This window comes from Talpa occidentalis, unplaced genomic scaffold, assembly GCF_014898055.3.
Source record: "Talpa occidentalis isolate TD23 unplaced genomic scaffold, MPIMG_talOcc4v2.1 talOcc4.17, whole genome shotgun sequence".
Taxonomy (NCBI): domain Eukaryota; kingdom Metazoa; phylum Chordata; class Mammalia; order Eulipotyphla; family Talpidae; genus Talpa; species Talpa occidentalis.
In genome coordinates this window covers 39,954,876-39,977,532 of record NW_023601754.1, presented here as the reverse complement: position 1 = coordinate 39,977,532, position 22,657 = coordinate 39,954,876, and the positions used below count along the sequence as shown (strand labels likewise).

Sequence of the window (22,657 nt, the reverse complement as noted above, 5' to 3'; positions counted from 1 at the left end):
ACGGGGGTTGATTATACTCTACGTCTAAGAACGCTTGTGAAATCGCCAAAGCAAAAAGAGACGTGACACAGACCATCACGCATACTGAAGGGAAAAGAAATGAGATTCCTGGGTCCCACCCTAGACAGGGTCTGCTCAGGGGCTGAGGAGTGGCAGGTGAAATTTCTAGAATGGCCAGAAGTGGCCACAGCCCCGAGGCCTCAGAGGGCGGCTGGTTCAGTGGCCCTGGGACAGCCAGACTGTGGACACTCAGGAGGCAGCAAGAAGGAGGGGCGTGTGTGCCCTACAGGGAGAGGGCACGGGGTTGGGGGGTGGGTCGGCCAGCACCAGGGGGCTCTGGATTCAGCTTGTCACCCAACCCTTCTGTGTTTAAACAATAGCACAGGGCACCACGACTGTGACGCTCTTCCCTTAGGCCCACCAGCCACCCATTAATGTTCTGCCACATTTACTTTCCCTCCTGATCTGTGTGTTTTCTCCCTGGCCATTTGAGAGCAAACTGTCACCATCGTGGTATTTCACCTGTACACACTTCAGGTCACTTCTCCAAAAGATAAGGCCACCCTCCAGCACCGTCACACCACACTGTTGCATGGCGTCGCACGGCGTTCCTGCCTAGCAGGCATCATCCTGAACTCCCCCCAGTTCTCTGGTAATATCCCTGAGAGCTTTCTATCTTGGATCCAATACTGATTCTCGCTGAAAATGTGGGGCTATGAACAGTTGCAAAAATGCCCTAAAGCAGAGAGAAAAGTGTCCCCCATCCTCTGAGCCCATCGCCGGTTTCAACAATTTCCAACACTCTCTGGTCACCTCGCAGGCTCACCCTTTGCTTTTTAAACTTTTAATTCCCCAGTGACTCCTCTCCTTTAGTTACAATCAAAAACCAAGACCTAAACTGAGGCTGCACAGACAGTCCTGACATGTGAGTCCATGCCTGGGCTGTCCTGCCTGCCCTCGGGGGCTCCTGGGGCCTGTCCCCCTCCCTCCTTCCCTTCAAAAGCACCTCACTTTGAAAGAATTTTAGATTTCAGCAGAGTTACACAGACAACACGGAGTGCTCCCGATCCCCTTCACCCGGCCTCCCAGCCTTCACCTCTTACATCACCAGGACACGAAGAACAAAGAAACGAGCCCTGGCTCCGAGAAGTAACCAAACTGCACACTTGAAACCGCACCCTTGAGCTGGATTTCGCGCGAGGTGCCAGAGACTGGTAGCCGGCCGGTTGCTCGGCTCTGGGGCTGCCTGCGCTGGCCCATTTTCTCTTTCCAAACTCAGTTAGCGGGGGACACGCTGCAGCCCAGTCCCAGGAGAGGGGCTTAAGCTCCACCTCCTGGAGGGACTCGCATGAAAGAATCTGTGGCGCGCACAGAAATTCGTAACTATTTTGGGGCGAAGCTTCGAGGCTATGTAAATATCCTGCTTCTGCTCTGTTTCCCGTTTTAGCAGGCATCAGCGATTCCACTGTGCTGCTCTGCTGACATCTTCTCTGTCCCTCGTTTCTTGTAGATTTATTAACGGAATCCTCCTGTAGGAGGGTCATACTATGGCTATTTGCTACTCCTGCCACTGGCAGCATCTGGAGCTCAGAGAGGCCCGGGGCCTGCCTCCCAGTGGCCAGCGTCCCAGCAGCTTGGATACCCAGGGGCGAGGAGACGGTCGGGGCCCCAGCACTCTCCCTGCGTTCCCTGCATCCCCATCAGAGAGAGCACTCTGGGATGTGGGACAAAAGAATAGTTACATGTGGTTCTCTGCCCCGGGGTCTGGCACAGGCCTCCTGAGGTTGTCATTTCTGGAGTTGTAAGGGGAGTAGGCACATCGGGCACCTCTTGCTCTATGAGGTCACTCCGGGTAGGATCCTGGGCAGTCCCCAAGCCACGGCGACCAGAAGCCTGGAATTTTTAGCCCGACCCCAACCTCCAGAGAGGGGAGAGGGGCTAGAGTTAATAAGGAGTTAATGAATGATCGTGGGAGTCTCCATAAAACCCCTGATAGTAGGGGGTTCGGAGGGCTTCCAGGCCGGAGGGTGATGCCCCCCAGCTCTACAGGGAGAGAAGATCCTGCCCTCAGGACCCTCCCATAGCTCGCGCCATCTCTTCACCTGGCTGCTCATCCATATTCTTCATCACACCCTTTAATTAGCTGGTGTGTTTCCCTGAGTTCTGTGAGCTGTTTGAGGGCTGTGGGGGTCTAGGGGTGTCTGATCCAGACTAGGAGATACTCCTTGCTGGAGGATGGACAGCAAAGCTGTGGCCTGAGGACGAAAAAATGAACCAGAAGAGCATGTTTGTGTCTATCAGAGATCACTGTGATCTCACCAGAGATCCCATTTTACAGACCAGGAAACTGAGGCTTAGAAAGGTTAAAAAGCCACTTTCTCAAGACCCCAAGGGAAGGAGGCAGAGACTGCTAGCTGTCACTTGTAATCTGCTTTTTCTTTCCTGCAATGACAAATCCCAAATTTTAGCTAGACATGAGGCCTCGCTCACTTCCCAGTCTGCCTTGCGGCTGGGTGTGGCCTTATGTGAAATAAGCACGGGAGCCTGAGACTTCGGCAAGTGTCCTTAAAGGGAGGCAGGAGTGGGGTGGGGGTGCCCTGCTCCCTCCTGCTGGTCAGAATTGGACCTGATGGCCAGGACGCCAGCATTTTCCCCGGAAATGGCGGAGTCAAAGGTGCAACCAGCCCAGGTGCCAGAGTTCATGAAGTACCACCCAGGCTGCCTCGCCCAGAAGTCTGACCCGCAGAAAGCCTTTGTGTGCTTTCTGCCACCTGAGGCCACAGGGGTTCTCATGACACTTTGGGTTGCGACAACTTTGTCTGCAATGGTGTACCAGATGCCATGTGTTCAGCGGCCTGTGGCCTGTGCTGACGTGTTTCCCACACAGCATTTCCCATAATCCTCACTGCAGCTCCCGGCGGCGGCAGACGGGTCACGTCCATTGCGTAGGCAAGGTAATGGAGTCAGGGGGACAACCAATGCCCGGGATGCATGGAGAGCAAGCGACACGCGCCTGGTTCTGAACTGGAGCCCCGAGACCCTTTGCTGTTGTTTCGGGAACAGAGCAAGCGGCTGGGAAGGCGCCTACCTTCGTAGGCCTTGGCCGCATTCACCAGGCTGGACCACTCGAGGCCAGCAGCCGTGTCGGGCAGGGGCATCATCCCCGGGTCCAGGCGCCGCAGGGGCCGGTCCCGCCCGTCAGCCAGTGAGAGTTCCGAGGCAGAGATGGTGGCTGGGTGGGGAGAGCAGATATGGGCGAGAATGACAATGTGGGAGAAACAAAGAAATTATTCCATTTTACTTTATATATAATTATATAACATTACTTATAATCAAAGCAGCATATCCTGTTTATTAGAAGATGATACGACGTGCCAGGGGAGACATCTGGCAGGGTATGGGTGTTTACCTGGGTGCTAGAGGAGGCCTCGAGGCAAAGATGATGTCTGAAAGGAGGCTGGGAGGGGGCCGGGGGCTTAGAGGGAGTGACGGAGGGGATGGAGCAGCCAGGGCAAAGCCCCAGGCGGACACTGAGGTGGGCCAAGTGGATGGAAGAGAGGTGTGAGGTGAGGTAGGAGAGGGGACAGCTGACCTGGGCTGGTGGCGGGGGGTGGGGGTGGGTGGGAGTGGTGGTGGTGGTGGGCACAATGAGGACCTGGGGGAGGGAGCCACAGGAGGGTGCTGAGCAGGAGGGGAGGTGAGCTGATGCAGGCATTCCAGGTGCCCTCTGGCTGTGTGCGGGAACCAACACTGGGGTGGAGGTGGGGAGACAGTGTGGAGACCCAGGGGGGCTGTGGAGAGACAAGCAGGCGGGTCCTGGAGCTCCTCCAGAGACAGGGCAGATGTGTGAGACAGAGGGGGACCTGGAGGGTCTCTGGTCTGGGCACAGCAGGATGGAGCTGGCGCTAACTGAGATGGGGAGACAAGGGACAGGGTCAGAAGTCTGTTTCCCACTGGGAGCTGGTGGGGGTGGTGGCTCTCCACCTGAGCTCGGGGTTGAGGAGAGAGCCAGGGTGCTGGGTAAACCTGGACAGCTGGGGGTGGACAGGAGAGCAGGTGGATCAGGTCTAACACCTGGGTAGAGGAAGTGGCCCAGTGTGTGGGGAGTGACAGCTCAAACCCTGCATCAACAGCTATATCAGGCGTGGGCCCTAGGCCTCAGCTCACTGCTCCAAGGGGAGGGGATACAGAATGGCAGTGAGGTGCAGAGAGGTCAGGAGGAGCCTCGGCTGGGAAAGGTCAGGTCTGGCTGTGAACCAGGCCTGTCATGACCCCGTTTGGGGAAATTGAGGCTGACGGCGAGAAGCCACCCTGCCTGAGGTCACACTTGCTGGCGGTGCCAGGGGGATTTGTACTTGTGGCCTGAGGCTGACCTTGCTCTAAGTCCAAGGCCACAGGGCTTTGGGGTCTGGGAGGTGCACGTTATTACGGTCTTATCCCTGCTCGCTAGACTGAGGCACAAACATGCCTCAGGACAGACTGAAGAGTGTGATCCCAATGACACACTATTAACAAGAATACCCAAGAGCTACTTGTCTTTCAGTGCTCACACCTGCTAGGTACTGTGCTAGCACATTCCATGCACTGACCGGCTAGAGTCCCATGTTAACCCCATGAGGTGGGCGCTATTTTGGCCCTCATTTGTAGTCCAAAGAAACAAGGCAGAGAGGTTAGTGGACTCAGGCCATGCAGCTCTTGGGGTGCATGGGGCTAGGAAGCACTCGCCGAGTGACTGAACGCTCAGGGGAATGAAGTGGGGAGGGGACCGAGTCCTTGACCTTTGTTCCTCAGCTCCAGCCTGCAGAGCTGGTGGCGGCTATGGGAGCAGCTGTCACTGCCTAGCAAGCTCGCTGGGGCACTGCAGAGAGTCTCCTCGGCATGGAGGGCCCTTCATTAGCAAGGCCAAACCCAGGACTCTCCAGCCTGGAGGCAAGCTGGGAAGGGCTCTTGAGCAGGCCCTGGGGAGCTGGAAGTCCTAGAGTCTCTGTCCATGCTGAGGTAAGATGGGATTCTCCCTGGCTTTGGGGCCTGGGGGAGTCAGATGGGCAGAGAACGGTGCTGTGTGTGTTCTGTGAGATCCAGGGTCCTGGTCTGGAGGTCACCAAAGTGGCTGACATCCCCTGGTCCTGCTCTTAGGGAGCCCCCGGTTCAGCAGGGGAAATGGACATTGCCACAAAGTGACAGCCCAGAGGGTATGGGGCTGTGATGGGCAAACATAAGGGAGCAGGGACAGGATGGGAGATGTCCCTGAGATAGCTCAGCTTGGTCAGGGAGGGAGGACTTCCTGGAGGAGGCGCTATTAAATTGAGACTGAAAGGATAAGGCCCAGCTAGTCAGAGGCATTCAGATCCATCTTGTCTGTGTTCTCCGTGCAAAACGGCTCTGCCTAGTCCCTCTCCCGTCCTCCTCGCTGCGTGCTCAATGCCTGCTACGTGCAGGTCTACAGATAGGGCAGTAAGGATGAGGGGTGAAGGGAGGAGGCAGAGGGAAGTCCAGGGAGGTTCTAGGAATTCCCACTAATACACGGCCGCCAGGGCGGGGTGCTCTGTGGTGTGCTATGGCCTCACACCAGCACCCAGAATTTTTTGATGGGGGCTGTGTGCCCCCTTCCTGAGTGCTCAGCAAATATCTGCTGGATGAATAAAGGGATGGGTAAGCTACCCCACCCTGCAAGAGTAGGCAGACTGGGGAGCATCAGGCAAGCAACAACCCCCATGAGGTAATCCGCTGGGTGCTGAACAGGTGGGGGGAAGGGCTCCGGGAAGCAGTCAGGGCAAAGCTGGGTCCTCAGGCTCTGGTGATGGGCTCTCCTGCTTGCACCTGGAGAGGCTGATGTCTTCTTCCTGGTCTCAGATGACCCCAATCCAAGGTGCCCCTGACTCTGGGTGACCCCCAGGTGCTCGGCTAACCACCTCTTGCCATGATGCTCATGTGGATCCCAGTTCCCGCCCTCAGCTGACTGGCCTTTGACCAGGTGACCCCAGCGCAGCCCTCCCAACGCCCCCACCAGCCCCAGGAGCCAGACTCACATTTCTTCTCTGGGAAGCCATTGCCGGTGGCAGGGATGGTGCTGGGGCCCCCGCCGGGTGGGTGGGGGTGCTGGTGCTGGCGGCGGGCGGGCAGCGTGCTGGAGGGGAAGGCGCAGGTACTGGTGAAGAGCACGTCGCTGGGCAGGCCCGGCTCCAGGCCGGCAGGGTTGGCGAAGCCGGGCTCCCGGCGCCCGCTGCAAAGACTCTCGTCCGACAGCGTCCGCTGCAGGCTCTTTTGTGGCGACTGCTGCTGAGACAGGGGTGGACAGAGGGCGCAGTCACGGCCTGGCCCTGGCACAGGCCCTCAGAGGCAGCTTCCCGTCCTGGGCATCTGTAGCTCTTACCCACCTGGCATTCTTTTCTGCCCCTTTCTGGCCAAAGCGCCCCAGTTTTCCCCTGGGGATTCCTCCTCTCTGCTTACTGCTGACCTGGTTCTGGAAGCCAACCCCACCCACCTGTTCCAGGGAAGGTGGTGTGACCCAAGCCGGACCAATGGGGGCCAGTCAAGGAGGGGGCCACTGAGGACAGAGCGTTCTCTCCCCACAGGGCTGCGGGCTGGAGGGCAGAACCACGAGAGAATGGGGTCACTGAGCCCCCACAGGGATGCCTGCCTGAGTGCGGGCTGGACGGAGCGGAGGGAGGCAGAGGTGCAGAGGCATTGAGAGCCCTGCTGCTCCTGCCGCTCCCACCCTCGGGGCCCAAGAGCAGCCTCTCCCCTGGACGCCTCCCACACTCTTGGCCCTCAGCCAGTGTGGGGTGTGTGTGTGTGTGTGGGGGCTGCTTCCATCCTGGGCCCCAGAAGAAGGCCGACGAGGGCGGCATGCTCCAGTCACAGGAGGAACGTGGTGCAGGTTCACACCCACAGGCCCCGGCTGCTCTACAAGGTGACTCTGAAGCCCGGCCTCCGTCCTGCCCCCTGGAGCCCCGGGGCGGGTACGAACTCCTACCTCTCGCTCCTGCTCCGGCGTCAGGTTGTCCATGATGATGAGTTTCTTCAGGTCGTCCTCGATGGTGGACTTGTAGTTCTTCCGCGGGGAGCGGAGGTCCCGGAGGGAGGCCCTCAACCGAGGCTGTCCAAAGACGTTTTTCGTGTTGGTGTCCACCTGCCTGGAAAAGGAGGGTCAGTGTCACGGGGGTCTCGGGAGGTTAAAGTCACACATTCTCCAGGTGAGGAAGACTTGGTTTGTTCATTCCATTCCTTCATTCCGCCAATTTTTCGGGGAGACTACTCTGTGCCAGACCTGCTGAAGGTGCTTGGGATATAGCAGTAAACAGGGAGACTGACAGTGAAGGGATGAACAGAAAGGGAACCCCCACAAGTAAAGTCCAGTGAGTGTCACAGAAGAGCTCACATGCCAGGCGGGGGGGACCAAGGGCCAGGTGCCTGCCTCCAGAACAGGGGTACAGAGCCCCATCTCCACCCCCAGTTTTCCAGTGGGATTCCCACCCTAGGAGCCTGTCTGTGACTCTGGGTCACCCCCATCACCACCTTCCTTCTCAGCATTCTAGAGCCCAGGCTGTCCTGCCTTCTAGAAGTCCCTGTGGTCTTACAGTCCTTGAGGCAGAGCCTGGAGCTAAGCAGAAGCCGGAAGCAGCAGGCCTGGGTCTGACCCCGGCGGGCTGTTCCCTGCGCTGGGACCTGGGTGGGAGTACCACCCTCACCCTCATCTCACTCCCTAGGAGACAGGCTCACTTCACAGGGAGGATGGGCGGCGGCCAGGTACTTGCTGGGCCATTGTGGAAGGACACTCGGGCAAGGAGGGCTGCTCCCATGGCCGTCTGCCCGGGGCTGAGGGTGCCCGAGGCTGCTCACACCTCCCGCCGCCCCTTACCCTCTGCAGGCTGCTACTCCACCCCGGCTCTCTACTGGGGCTCTGCATCCTCAAGCCTGGAATTACCAAGGCTTCCTCTTGCCTTCCGATCATGGCCCAACCTTTGGGCTTAGTTCTTATATTCTCAGTGAAAATGAGGGTCTCTGATGAGCTGTCACCTGCCTCCCCCCGCCTCCCCACATACCATCAGCCAACAAGGCAGCCCTCATGGGCACCAGGCACTATCTACACAGCAGCCCTCCCTGGGGGCCAGGGTTACCATCACCCCAACTGCACAGGAGGGAAACCGAGGCATGGACGGCTCAGGCGAGTGTAAGACACTTGTCCAAAATCACACAGCCCGTGAGTGGAAGAGCCGGGACTCCGGCCAAGGCCACCCGGCTGCAGAGCCCGGAGGCGGTGGCGCGGTGCAACTGCCACGCTCCCCTCACAGAGATGGCACCAAGAACGATGCGCAGCTTGTGGAACATAATCCACTTGGCTAAAAAAATATACTCTTATATGCAGAAAAAAATTTCTGGAAGAAATTATGAATAATGATTACCTCCGGGAAGTAGGAGTCGTATTAAACAAGGAGCTGGAAAAAAGGGACTTTTGCTTTTCATCTGATCCGCTTCTGAACCATCTGAATTTATTTTACCATAACCATGTGTTATAACAATCATCAGAATAAAAACTAGTTTAAAAAACCCTATACCTAGTCTCAGCATTTGGTGACTAGGAAAAAAGTCTCTGAGCCCACAGAGAAATCAGTGCCTTGGGTTTCTGAGGGTTTTGAAGTCTACATTTTTTTTATTTTCTCAGCTGCCAGCTTTGGGATTTCAACAAAGGCAGGAAGAGAGGGTGGCAACTTTTTTCTTGTCAGGTCATATTCCTCCCCAAATAGGATTCCAGGTCTTGGGCAATTCTGGCTCTGTTGCTATCAGGGAACGTTCATGAAAAGCTTTAGATCCAGGGGCCTCCCTGGTGGCACAAGGGGTTGAGCACTGCACTGTGAAGCAATCTGCAGCCTCGGCAGCACAAGATCGATCCCTGGCCAGCCAGGGAGTTGCCCACATGGTGCAGCAGACCTCCTGACTTGCCCGCTGCTCCCCTCAGCAGTATACTTCGGTCAGTCTGCCTGTTCTGTTCCCCACTCTGTCTCTGGTGAATCCTCTCACCTCCCCATCTCTGGCCTGTACCCCAGCTCTTGTATGCATAAAGAAATCTTAAAAAAAAAATTCTAAAGGAAAATAGAATGTTTAAAAAACAAAAAAGCTTTAGATCCAAAAGAGAGAGACAAAGAGAAAAAGAGCCCCCCTCCCCCAAAGACTAGAAGGGGGAAGGACTTACCTCTTCCCACCACCCCTCTAATTTCGCCACTTCCCAGGGTCCCCTGCACAGGAGGGTGCCTGGCCCAGAGCAGGACCCCCGAGGGCCACCTCCCCTGGGGAGGAGCCAGATGGGGCCTGCAGCAGGTCTGCCTCAAGAAAGGGGCTTCTCCACAGGCTCTCCTCAGGGAGGGGTGGAGAAGGACCTGCTGAAAACGTTAAAACATACACTCCCTGTGCCCTCAGAGTTTTACTTCTTGATGCATGTCCTTAGAAAGGCCTGCATGACCCTGGGTGCAGCAAGAACCAGGCTGCTTCACGGGGCCCGGCTGTGGAGCAGAAACTGGAGTGGCCAGGAGGAAAGGGTGAGGCCCCCCAGGGACAGACCACGGCCCCGCATAACAACAGCCTGTAGCCCTGACCCACACAACACAGACAGGGGCTCTCCCAGATATGACACGGGCACCAAGAATTGGTATGTATGGTGTGAAGTCATCTTCAGACAACAAAACTCAACACGGCTTAGCTCGGCCCACTGAAGCTCACCAAACTCTTGTCTCACATGGTGGACATGTGGGGGATTCGCTTTCTAAAAAGCTGGTTTGCCACAGCCCACAAGGTCCCACACCCTCTGCCCTGGCCCTGCTCTGTCCCTCTCTCCTCCCACACAGGCCTCCTGAGGTTCCTTAAACACACCACACATGGCCTTGCCTCAGGGCCTTTGCACTGGCTGTGCCAGCTGCCTAGAGTGCCCAGACCAGCATTCTCTGTGGCTGGCAGCTTCTCATCCTTTTGGCTTAGCTCAAATGAGACCTCCTCAGAGAGGCTCCCTCCCAGCCCAGGCACTCTGGCTCTCGCAGTCCTGCACTGCCTCTCCCCTGCACTCACCTCAGGATGGTCTGTGGTTTGTGCTTGAGCCTTCGGGGCCCACTCTTCCCACCTCACCTGCAGCTTCCTCTATCCTACATCAGTGTTGGGAACAGGCCTTGCCACACTCGCAAGTGATATTAAATATGTATCACACAGAACCCACCTTCCCCCTCCTCCTCCCATGACAAGCGAAAATGACTTTTATAAAATAGAAAGTACAGAGATGCATTTAAAAGTCAAAAGAGGGCAAGTATTCCTTCCCTGCTCTGTTTAACTAGTAATCATTTGCTAACGTCACCTTCCCAGTCCCCAGGAAGTCCCGGGCCTCCAGGACTCTAGAGGGTTTTCCTAATTACTCTAAGCACAAGGCTCCAGAAGAAATCATGCTAGAACCTTCTCCCCTGACCCTCACCTCTGCACCCATCTCGTCTCCGCGGGTTCTACTGCCTGACACTACTAGTGACAGGGCTGAAGGGATAAAGTGTGACGGAATTCAGTTTGGAGAGTCAAACTGATCACTTCTCTGGAAGATTTTTCCAGTGTATTTTCTGTACCGCAAATTATAAGCAAAACTTTCAAATGGTGTAAATTCTGGTTTGAAATTCGAAACTGAACAGAAGAAACTGAGCCTTCGCATTGCTGACCCTGTTCCTTTATCTCAAGCTCTTGGTCTCCATAACTGTCAAAACCTTATGACCTCTGAAGGCAGAATGGACACTCTCTGCTGAAAAGAATGAGGTCGCCAAGGCACCTGATGAGAAAAGAAGAAAGAAAGCAGAGGCAGGCGGTGTCCCCACTGCTAAGTAGGAAGGGGGGATTGGGAGGGATGCGTACCCAGCACACGTGCTCAGTCATGTTTGGAACATTCTGGAAGGATGCAGAAGTCAAACAGCGGTTGCTTCTGGGGAGGGGAGCTGTGAGGCTTGGGGCCTGGGAGTAGAGAGAGGCTTCGCTTTCACAGCAAACTCTTTCTGCAGTAGTTTGGCTTATGTTCCTTTCTACCTTATAAATCACAAATAAAGACCGTCCAGAAGGATGAGCCCTTTTTTCAAGATTCTGGCCATGGGCGCTGGGCAGAATTTCCGATTTGCCCATGTTATCGAACTGGGTTTTGCCATGTTGTGGAATGAAGCCACTTGTATCGGAAAAGAGCAGAGGCAGGAGGGAACCACAAAGGCGGCGCTGCAGCGAGGCTGGCTGCTTGGCTTGCCTGGGCCACGGAGGGCCGGGAGTGGAAGACGACCAGTGGCTCCGACTTGGCTGAGGCTAGTCCCAGCTGACTGCGGGCTCTGGCCTCCAACTGGGGCGGCTCCCTTGGGCCTGGTTAATTAAGCTAATTAGCACCACAGTTGGCGGCCTGAGCCGGGGGCCCTGCCAGTGAGGCTGGCGAGGACACTCAGCCGGGCTGGGCTGCGCAGCCTGCAGATTTCACTGGGAGGGCGGCTGGAGGAGGCCTGTGGGAGGGAAGCAGCCCTGCTCTGAGGTGGGAAGTCGGGGAGAGGCCTTCCCCTGCTCCTCTGCGGTTGCAGCCAGCTGGACCCCGGGAGGGACCCAGACCCGGGGATGGGAGCGCCCGAATCCCAGAGGCCAACCACCGGAGGCCAGCACCCATCAGCTCAGCTGACGAGGCCTGGCACTTCAATGGGCTCAGTGACTCCTCGTGGCACCCCTGGTGTGAGGGCTCTCGAGCTGTTCCCTCTTGATGGGGAAAGCGAGGCACAGACTGCATGAGGTCGCTCAGAACGACGCCTGCCTGATGCTCGGGGCCGCCCTGTGTCTTGCTCAAGATGGCAAAGTCGGAGCTCCTGGTGGCGCAGGTGTGCATGCTAGGGCTGGCGCATCTCCCAGGTGGCTGCACTTGCCCTGGGACTGTGACCATGGCTGGCAGGCGCTAACATCACTGTCACGTGGGAGAGAGCAGCGATGCTCTGGGAGGTTCTGGCACGGGTGATGGCGGAGCCGGGATGTGAATGGAAGTGGTCTGACTGCCATACTGACACCCACAGCTCACCTGAGGGCCCAACTCCCTTCCTAGGCCCCTGGCTGCCCCTCATCTCATGCCCTCCATCAGCCAGGGCTGCCCCCCACCATGGATGGGGACACTCAGGGTCTGGGGCTTTGGTGTGATGGGGGCTTGCCCTCCCCTCATTGCTCCATAGTGACAGCCACACCACCAGACTGGTCCCTTGGGCCTGCGTCCTCCTTGCCAGGCCCCGGGGCCAGTGCACATCACAACAACCCTATGTGGTAAGATTTCGGTGGCGTTGAATATAGCCATTCTCTGGCTGGGCCACTCTCTGGCTGAGCCTAGTCGGGAGGCCTCAGGGTGGCTGAGGAGCCACTGGCCTACAACTGGTAAAGTAACTTAGCAAAGATTTGGTGACTGCTCCTGGGGGATGAGCTCCCTGTATGTGGTGACCCTGAGGGGCCTGGCAAGCCAACATCTTTTCCATGGTTAACCTTAACTGAGTGCGTCTGTACAGGTGACTTAACCTCAGTTTTTCTCTTCTGTGAAGTGGGTGTAAAGGTAGGACACCTCATTGTTCCTTAGTGAGGACTAAATGAGTTAATGCAGGTGAAGGGCTTACAACAGGGCTTAGCAAGTAGATATCAGGAGACGTTTTCTGGAGAACTGGGTTAGGTGATTCAATAGCATCTCCAACAATGAAAAGACCGATCTCCAAAGTGCTCAGGAGAGCTGGAATGAGACAACTTTGTGAAATGGGAGATGGGGACAGAAGCAATAATCTAAATTGACTATTGTCTCATGCATGTGATTTTAAAAATGAACTGGAGTGGGGGGTGGGGAGCAAAGTGGGGACTTCGGGTGCTGGGAAGGGGTGGGGTGGGGTGACATGCACCTGAGCCTCCTATGCCTCTGAACCACATATAGTGCTGCCAACCAACGTTACCTTAACTAAAGAAAACCATCTGTAATAAAATAAGGTACTATGAAATAATTCTGTGTTGCTAAATATTTTATGTAGTGCATTTAGTTTACACATGTTCACACACACGATAAAGAGCCTTCTTTGGATTGTGTCATTAGGAAAAAGGGTTGTCACAAATCCAGCTACGTTTTCTGAGCACCTACTATGAGCTGGGCCCTGGGTGACTCTGTTGTCCTGTCCCAGAACACTCAGTCCAGCGGGTACAACAGAGAGGAGGAAGTAGCGAGGACAGGGCCACGTCCCAGGACAGCTGCCATCCAAGGCAAAGGAGCACAGGAAAGAAGCCAGTGGGGGGGAAGTGGGGTTGGCAGGGATGAGCCGGGTTGGAGGTGGGAGGCTTCTCAAAAGAAGTATGGCTGTACTGAGAACTGAGGGTTGGGGCTGTGGGTTCAAAGGTATCCCCCAACCTCTAACTAAAAGATATCGAAGCCCTAACCCCGAGAATTTTAGACTGTGACCTCATTTGAAAACAGGTTTACTGAGGTAATAAAGTCAAATGAGGCAACTGGGGTGGACCTTAAGCCAATAAGATATGTGAAGGGGGGTCTCCCCTGGTGGAGCAGCTGTTGAGCGCTGGGCTGCGAGGCTGCCCGCAGCCTCTGCAGTGCCAGTTCGTTCCCCGGCCGCTGGCGAGGGTCCCACAAAAAAAAAAAAAAAAAAAAAAGATATACGAAGGGGAGGTGGCCAGAGGTAGGCACGTGTGAAGGAAAGGCAGAGATGGGGGTGCGCAGCCTTTCTGCTGGGTGCCAGCAAATCACCAGCTCAGATTCTCTTTACGGCCCTAACAAGGAACCAGCCCTGCCTCACCTAGATACTGGACTTCTAACCTTCCAGAACTATGAGACAATACATGTCACAGTTTGTGGTTCTTTGTTATGGTGGCCCCAATGAACCATACAGGTGTGTGTGTGGGGCCCAGGCAGAGGGGCAGGGGTTGGGGCTGCCCACAAGGGGTCTGGGCAGGAGTTTAGACAAAGCACAAGATCCTCCAGGGCCAGGGACAAGGGAAGTGCTCAGTAAACGTGAATGTACGAGATGCGGCATCGTCTTCTAGTTAGTTTGCTTTTCCTTTTGCTCCACATCAGCCTGCCGGCAAGCTCTGACCCTCTCCGGACACTTCATCCAGAAGGCAGGCCCTTCCTCCCTCCTTGGCCTCCACCCACTCCAGCCCATTGTCCCCTGCCGGCAGCTCCATCCTGGTCTCCCTGCTCCTCGCAGGCTGTGCCCCACACAGAGCCCCGGGGGGGGGCACTGCGGATCTGGATCTCATCCTGTGCTCGACCCCATCCCATAGCTCCACCTCACCGAGGTAGCGGCTCCCAGAGCATCCCTCTGACTCCACGGCCTCTCTGACGTGGGCTTGCACTGGGCCAGCCACAGACCAAGCACGCACCTGCCTCAGGGTCCCTGCAGCTGCTATTCCCTCTGCCTGGAAAACTCCTCATCCAGGTACCGCATGATGCCAGCCATTGTGTGACCTGCAGCCTTTTTTTTTTTTCTTAGTTACCCTATTTATTTAGCCCCTAATCTGGAATGTGAGCTCCCCAAGGGCGGGGGTCTCTGTCCTCCTGTTCACAGCTGGACTCCCAGGTCCTGTTGAATGAGTGGGGTGTTGCCCTCCTCCCTGCCCCAGAGCCCCCTGGTGCAGCACACTGGGGGTCCAGGCACTTACTTCTTTGGGTCAGTGAAGGGGAGTGGCCGTGGCGGGGGCTCCTCCGTTCTCTTCCACCCTGTCGGGTGCTTATTGCGCACGGGCTGCTTGGAGAAGAAGGACTTGGGGACGGAGGTGGACAGCTGGAAGGGGCTGGGCTGGGCCAGCTGTGAGGGCCGAGGGGTCTCTGAGCTGGCTGTTTTGTAAACCTGAGCGGGGTAGCCAGCCCTTGAGCTCATGTCACTGCAAAGTGAAAACCAAAGAAATAAACAATCAAATCCATCCCACATTTTGCAAAACCAACCTGGTTAAATTCACTCTCGGGAAACAAAAAAGTTCATTCACACAAGCACCTAATACATCACTGCTGTGGAAAATTCCAGTGCCCAACATCTATACGGAGACAAGGTGATAGGTGCCTGTAGCGCCACCGACCATACACCAGGAATGCCCGGCCAGCACATTTGGTGCCTCAGTGGGAATCCAAAAAGCCATCCCTGGTGAGTGGATGTGCCCCACTAGACGGCCCCTGTTCCCTGGGCACGAATCACAGGGCTGAAGATGGGCCTGCCTGCCTGACTCTGGAGATGACCACAGTTGGCAGTTTGCTGTTTCCTCTTAACTCTTTCCTTTGCCTTCAAAACATGCACCAATAGGACCAAAAAAAAAAAAACCAAAACCAAAAAACAAAACAAAACAGGGCCTCTGGGTGGGGGAGAACTATGTTTTATGTAATGGGGATCACGTCATACGCTGTTTCGTACTTAGGACTTTTTTTTTAAATCTAGAATATCCTGCCACATGGGCCTCCCCGGTGGCGCAGCGGTTGAGCGCTGGGTTGCGAAGCTGCCCGCAGCCTCTGCGGCGCCGGTTCAATCCCCGGCTGCTCCCCGGCCACCAGAGGAGGGTCCCACATGGCGCGCAGACCTCTCCTGCCGCCCGCTGCTCCCCTCAGCAGTGTACTTCGGTCCTTCTGCCTGCTCTGCTCCCCGCTCTGGCTCTGGTGAATTCTCTCACCCTCCCGCGTGCTTCTGACTGTACCCAGTGCATGTATAAACAAAACAAACAAACCAGCAAACAAATAAATAAAGCATGCCTCTATAAAAAAAAAAAAAAAAAAAAAAGTTATTTTTAGAATATCCTGCCACAGAGCCTCTTCAAGTAGCTCTTGAAGACCTGCCACACATCAGACGCTACTCCAGCTGGTCCAGTCTACGTGCACAGCTCGAAGCCCCAAATGCTGGCATCAAGGCTACCACAAGCCACATGCTGTCAACTAGGCCCAACTTATGGGGACCCCCACTGCAGTCACCATCGAGGCTAATCAACTTTTCACAGTCCTTAATACAATTCCATTTCACATCGGTGTCCTTGAATGAAATCTCTGTTGAAGGTTAATTTACCAATATTAAGGGATGGGACTTTATGTTACTTGGCAGATGAAGAGGTTGGTAAATCCTCTCTCCAAAAGTGCAAAATTGAGAGGCGCAAGTATGTCAGCATGCTGCAAACTGACCGAGGCATACAACCCATGACAGAGGCATACAACCCATACATGTGCGTGAAAAACAGCTGAACCCCAGAGGAGAGCGGGGGGAATCTGTGTCTTTGGGGTTCCTCTACCCTCCTGCCCAGTTCAATGAACATGGGGGGTTCTACCATGGCAGAACCTTCACAACAGAACCAAGCATACAACGATGCATGAGTTTCAGAAGAGAAAGAGGGAGAAGAAAATTTGAAGAGGCAATGGCTAAAAACTCCCCAAATTTTGTGAAAAACGTCCAAGCCCGATAGATCCCAGGCAAGACAAATACAAAGACACTCATCCTTAGGAAAACAGGCGAAAGTCAAACACTAAAATCAGAATCTTGAGGGCCTCTCCTGGTGGCACAGGTGGTTGAGCGCTGCGCTGTGAAGCTGTCCGCAGCCTCTGCAGTGCCGGTTCAATCCCGGCCTGCCGACAAGGGTCCCACATGGCGAAGCAGACCTCTCCTGCCGCCCGCTGCTCCTGCCGCCCGCTGCTCCCCTGCCGCCCGCTGCCGTCTCCTGCTGCCCGCTGCTCCCCTCAGCAGTGTATTTCATCAGTCTGCCTGTTCTGTTCCCCACTCTGTCTCTGGTGAATCCTCTTACCCTCCCATGCATCTGGCCTGTACCCCAGTTCTTGTATAAATACATAAAATAAATCATTAAAAAAAAATCAGAATCTTGAGAGTATCAAGAGCCGGCTGTGTGGACCCAGGAAGAAGTGCTGACACCTGCCTAGCAGTGGGGTGGAAGGGCCTTTTCAGAGTGCCAGGAGGAGATTTCTGTCAATGGGCCTCTGGGGGTTCAGGGCCTCTAAGGCTTCTTACGCCTCTAAGCTGCAGGGAGTGGGAATAGGCACAGTGCTATAACAAACAAACAAACAAAAAGCAGAGTGTATACTTAGTAGGCTTTTCCCTTGGTTTTGTTTTTTATTCCAAAAAGGAAATGGAGTTTTTTTTCCCTAACCATGGGTCATGGGAACAATTTTGTGGGTCTTCACCATTACTAAGGGGAAAAAAAAAAAAGAAACAGCGTCAGGTAAGAAATGTCAGCCAGCGTACTGCGTATGAGTAAGAGCAATTGGCGTTGAGCAAGTGCCTTCCAGGTGGCCACGCTGGGAAGGAAAGTAAAACTGTTTTGGGTGGAGAGCAAAAATGTTCGAATGAACCGGACTGGTACCAGCCTGGAGAAAAATCTCTTGGGGAGTGTACCTTAGCTGTAATCTCTAGGGCTGGTAAACATGGGGAACGTGGACAGAATCAAAGTTTCAAAAACTCAACCATATAAATGGTATAGGTAAGAAGTGCACCTGACACCTGTCTCCTTCCTCCAGGCACCCCTGGGCTTCCCCTCGCTTCTTCAACAGAGTCTATGCTCACGTAGGGTGCGGCCCCACCCACTTCTCTGAGAAATCAGCCACAGTGTGTTCTCAGCAAGCTGTGACTTTAAGGGTAGCGTTCTGGAGAGCTCTCCACGTCAGCCCCTCTGGTTGTCCCCTCTTCCACAGCTGTGGAGGGTCTACGCTGTGAATAGATCCTGATTGATTTTAACCCCAACTTTTACTTTCTATTCTCTACCTTGTCTAACTTTTCCAGCCTTTTTGTGAGCTGAGAAATCAAGATGATTACCAAAAAAGAGGCCAGGGGAGAAGATGGAGATGCCGTTTGTCTGCCAGGCAGCTCCACCCGCTGCCTCTTTCAAGATGGGTCCCCATGGATGACACTGTGGGTGCCATCCTGGTCCCCCATCCCAGTCCTGTAAATGAAGGTTGCTTTAGCCATCCCTGTGTGAGGAAGGGGGCCTGACACCCAGCCCAGAGGGGTGTTTCCTGAGGGGTCAGCACCACTTGTCTGGGGAGGGGGTACAGGTCCTCCCACCTATTTCTGGTGGGTGAGACATGGGGCGTGTGTCTTTTGGCTGACTTCTGGGGAAGCTTTCTTTGCTGGAAAACAAGCAAAAACCACTTGCAGAAAACACTACCTCTTCTTCCCCTGGACACCGTGTCTGGTGCAGTGACAGCCCCTGTGAGACCGTGAGGGGAGCTGGTCTATAGTTTGACGGAGGGGGGCGGGGGGCGGGCAGAGAGGAAAGGAGAAGAAGCTGGGTCCCTGAGTTAATAAATTATCCCAACCCTGGGCCCTCCCCAGCTCGGGACTTCATGTTCCGTGAGAGAAGAGAGTTCTTGCAGATGCGCTGAGATTTTCTGTTATTTATAGCCGCGGGCATGTCCCTCCGCCTCTACAAGTCTCAGATGGTACCTGGTGCCTCAACAAAGAACTAGGCCCTTGAGCCCACAGAGGGGGCGCCCCTCACCCCATTCCACGACCATGAGCTGTGCCCGATATCATGGCCAGTGTGGGGCTCTGGCCCTGCCAGGCAATCACAGAACGGACACACCTTTCCGAAGCCCCGGCGCAGCCGGGTGTCTTCCGCAGGCCTCAGCTTTGACTTGATACCCGAGGCAGCACTGGGAGAACACAGGCAGCTTGGGTTCCAGTCCCAGTTCCAACAAGCACACTGCGAGTCCCGGGCCTCAGCTTACTCCTCTGAGAAATGAGGCTACAGCAGCGCCAGTGTCATAGGAGCAGAGGGGCCCAGCCCGCCCGGGAATGTGCCCCTGAGGGGCAGCTATGGAGGGATGGGGTGTGTCAGGGCTCAGCCAGGGCTGGGGTGTAGGCATCCTGCACCACACTCCACCCTTCGCTCACCCCGAGGCTATGCGTTTATCTGTGCTCTATCTTGGGGAGGACTTAAGGTTTTGTTGGAGTAAAAAAGCTGAAAGTTTCTCAGGCTGATGGAGAGTCCACAGCTGCACAGGCGGTTTAGCTGGGGCGACAGGCCCCTCAGGAGGAAGGGAGGTGGCCGGCCAGTGGCGCGCAGCGTTAATTATCTTACAGGCGCTGCTTCACTTAGTTGCTCTAGCAACACAATGACACGGGGAACTACCACCAGGACATGTTTCAAGTGGGGAAAGTAAGGCCCAGAGCAACCAAAGGGAGAGAGCCAAGAAGCAAACCCAGGTAATCTGACTCAAGAGATGCCACATTTAGCCACCAGCCTGTCCTTTCAATGACAACAGCAGTCACAATACACAGTAAGTGAAAATGAAGGCGAGCAGTTGCTGTTTTTGGGCCAGCCATGCCACGGGCCCCATGTTAAGCATTTTAAATGCAAGAGAGGGTTCTTCCTCACAGCCTTAGACCACAGATGCTATGACCCCCATGTCATGGCTGAGGAAACTGAGCCTCAAAAATACTCAGGGGTTTGGGGTTAAGATGCCAGGGGGTTAAGATGCAACCTATGAAGCTATCCACAGCCACTGCAGCACAAGTTCGATCCCCAGCTAGGGAGCTACCCACTTGGTGTAGCAGATCTCTCCTGACTCGCCTGCTGCTCCCCTCAACAGTGTATTTCAGTCCGTCTGCCTGTTCTGCTCCCTGCTCTGTCTCTGGTGAATCCTCTCACCCCCCGCACCTCTGGCCTGTACCCCAGTTCTGTGTGCATAAATGCTCAGGGCCTGACAGAGATTACACAGTTGGTGGCGGTAGGGCTGTGAGCTGGATGCAGGCGGTCAGAGGCCAGAACTTGGGAAAGCCTGCTCACCCAGAGACTCCCAGGTGGGCCCACTGCACTTGGCCTTGACTGTGGGTCCAATCTCCCCCTCTCCCCTGGTGTCCGCCACGGGATTGAGTGTGGAGTCAGTCCCCGCCCATGGCTGGGATCATCAAGCTCCACAGCAGCAGCAGCCAAGTGAGAATATTCTACCTGGGGCCTGGGAGCAGGGCGGCAGGTCTTCAGGGAGTGGAAGCAGAGAGATGTGGGGCAAAGACTCACTGGCTCAAAATAGCTGTGAGATCCAAGCACCGCTCACCACCTCCACCAACCACCGCCCGCACCATCGCCAGCCTCCTCCTGCCCACCCGTGCCAACACAGCAGGGGGGAGCCCAAGACACATGGGAGGGACCACGGCCCTTTCTGCTCAGGACTCTGTGGCCCTGCCTCTCTCAGGGTAAGTGCCAGAGTCCTCCCCGGGGCACACAGGGCCCCCACAGTTTAGCCCATCCCCCTCTGCCCTCAGCTCCTCCCATGCTCCCTTGTCACTCACTCTGCTCCAGCCACATGGAAGCTGCTCTTTGAACACTCCAGAAACATTTCACCTCAGGGACTCTGCAGGGCTCCTTCCTTCCAAGGTCCCCTCCAAGGTCTCTGCATGGCTCCCTGCTTCCCTGGAGGTCCAGGAGACAGCCTGGGCTCCTCTTCCCGAGGGGACAGCACCTGTCCGCGGCGGCCTGGCACGTGTGACCCAGCCGGCTAGTGACACAGGTGGTGGGGGGAGAGGGAGCCCAGCGATTGATCCCAGGGCCCTCACATCACCTTCCAGGGCTGTGCCCTCAGAAGGGTATCCCAGAGACTCCTGGCACAGCCCGGGGAAGCCGGGCCACGTGCTTCCTGCCTGCCTGGGAACGCCGCTGTGTCAGCTCCACGTGGAGCGAGAGCCTCTGATTGCCCCTAAACAGCTCTGACAAATTGCTCTGGAAACCCAGGAAGCTTCGGAGCGTGTGCCGCCTCAGGAGAGGGCGGGAGGGGCCAGGTGGCTGCGTGCCTAGGATGGCTCAGCCCACTGCGGAGCCCACAGCAGGCGCTGGCGCCTGGCAGAGTGCCCGGAAGCCGGGCTTCCATGACGAACGTCTGCAGGGAGAGCCTGTGAAGTCGCTGATGCCATCGACAGGCACAAGCTGCTACAGGCTGTGGCGGCTTCCACAGCAGGGCAGGAACGCAGGGAGGGTGTGGGTGGGGGCTCCCCTGTTTGGGCATGGCAGGGCTCATCCCTTTCCCGCAGTCCTCGCTGAGTGCTGGCTATCTCAGGTTCCCCTGGCCCCAGAAGGGGTCATTCCCCCAGAGCAGCCCACAGTGATCTTTTCAAAATGTGAGTCAGACGACATGCTCAAAAGCCTCCCATGGCTCCCAGGCCCCTCAGATTCAAATCCCAGCATCTGATCGTGGTCAGTAAGTCTGCCAGACCCGGCTCCTGCCCACTTCGCCAGTCTCTCCTGTCTGCTCCACCCGCCCCGGCCACTCACCTCCTTCCAGAGTCTTGGTGTGTGCTGTTGCCTCTGCCTGGATCACTCCCTTGCTTCCTACAAAATATTACCTCCTCTGAGAGGCCTTCCTGGACCTCCATCCTATTTGGTTTTTCTCCCCAGGACTTACTGCCACCTGGCATATTAGTATTATGTAGTTGCTCAACGGTCTGTCTGTCTCACACTCTCTGTGGAGACTGTTCCACAAGGACTCAACGTTGGTCCCTGATGTAGCACTGTGTTCGGAACAGTACCTGGCATGAAGTGGGTGCTCCAGCAGCCAGGGAACGCCCACCATCCTGCCCTCAATGTCCTGGTCTGTAGCAGACCCCTGACACTCAACCACCTGCCCCAGCTCTCACACAGCTCACCCGAACTGTCTTGGACCCTTGTCTCCCCTCCCTCCTTACAGCCACCTGCTGATGCACCCACAGTTCCAAGGTCCTCCTTCTCACTTACTACTAAGCCGCAGCCCCATTCTCAGATTTTACCGCCAGTCTCGTCCTAGCATCACCCTTCAAAATACAAATCTGCCTGTTTTACCAAAAAACCTTCCTGATGCCCACTGCTCATAGGATCCAACCCAAACACTGTGCCATGGCTGAGTGGGTCTTGTGTGCTCTAATCCCTGGTGACCTCCCCAACCTCCCACTGCTGCCCCCTCAATTTCTATACTTGACTCAAGGGCCCGCATTCAGCGATCTGACTGAGCACTGATCTCTCCACCCCAGGGCCTTTTTGCACATGTAACTCTCGCTCATAAGTATACAATTCTGTAAGTCCATCTTTCCCTTCTCTTATAAATAAAATTGTAAAATATCCCTGTGAGATAGTAGAAAACATATATTGGTCTCTGTCCCTGCTCCTGATACCCCTAGCACTTCTAGCTCCACCTCCCGTTCTCTTGAGAAGGGCTGACAGTAAAGTGAATGATGCTGCCCATGTGAGGAAACTTCCAGAAAAATCCCCCAAGTGCAAGGTTCAGAGAGCTTCTGGGCTGGTGAACCCACGGTGGTGCTAAACAAGTGGGGTGCCCAGAGACAGCATCTCTTCATGCGAATGGTCGTCTGCATTCTTCACCATGTTCTTTTCCACTATACCAGTAAATATTAGCAAATTGTTTTTGGGGTTTCTTGAGTTGCTCTAGCAAACTAGCAAGAACTGAGGAGGGGGTCACAGGAACCTCAGCTCTGGAGCCAGAGTGGAACCTCAGCTCTGATCCCCAGGTGGGCAACCTGGGGATCTACAGCGAGCTGGCACCTGAAGTCGGGGGCGGGGTCATCTGGTGGGGTGAGCCCTTACACGCCGTCGGGTCTGACTCATCTCCAGGAAGACAGCTTCAGAACCGAGTAACACTGCAGGACACCCAGCTGCTGTCGCAGAGGACTGCTTGGGGGAGAGCTGCCAT

General features: G+C 55.6%; 1 protein-coding gene across 1 annotated transcript in view; it reads right to left on the bottom strand.

Annotated features, from left to right (window-relative positions):
* Positions 1 to 22,657, bottom strand: part of SIPA1L3 (signal induced proliferation associated 1 like 3) — a 184,316-nt gene that overhangs the window by 6,000 nt on the left and 155,659 nt on the right. Inside the window, exons 19-22 of the mRNA XM_054697137.1 lie at positions 14,665 to 14,886; positions 6,977 to 7,136; positions 6,030 to 6,279; positions 3,089 to 3,232 (exon numbers count right to left, since the gene is read on the bottom strand). Of these exons, the coding sequence (XP_054553112.1) occupies positions 3,089 to 3,232; positions 6,030 to 6,279; positions 6,977 to 7,136; positions 14,665 to 14,886 (776 nt within the window). The remainder of the gene's footprint in view (positions 1 to 3,088; positions 3,233 to 6,029; positions 6,280 to 6,976; positions 7,137 to 14,664; positions 14,887 to 22,657) is intronic.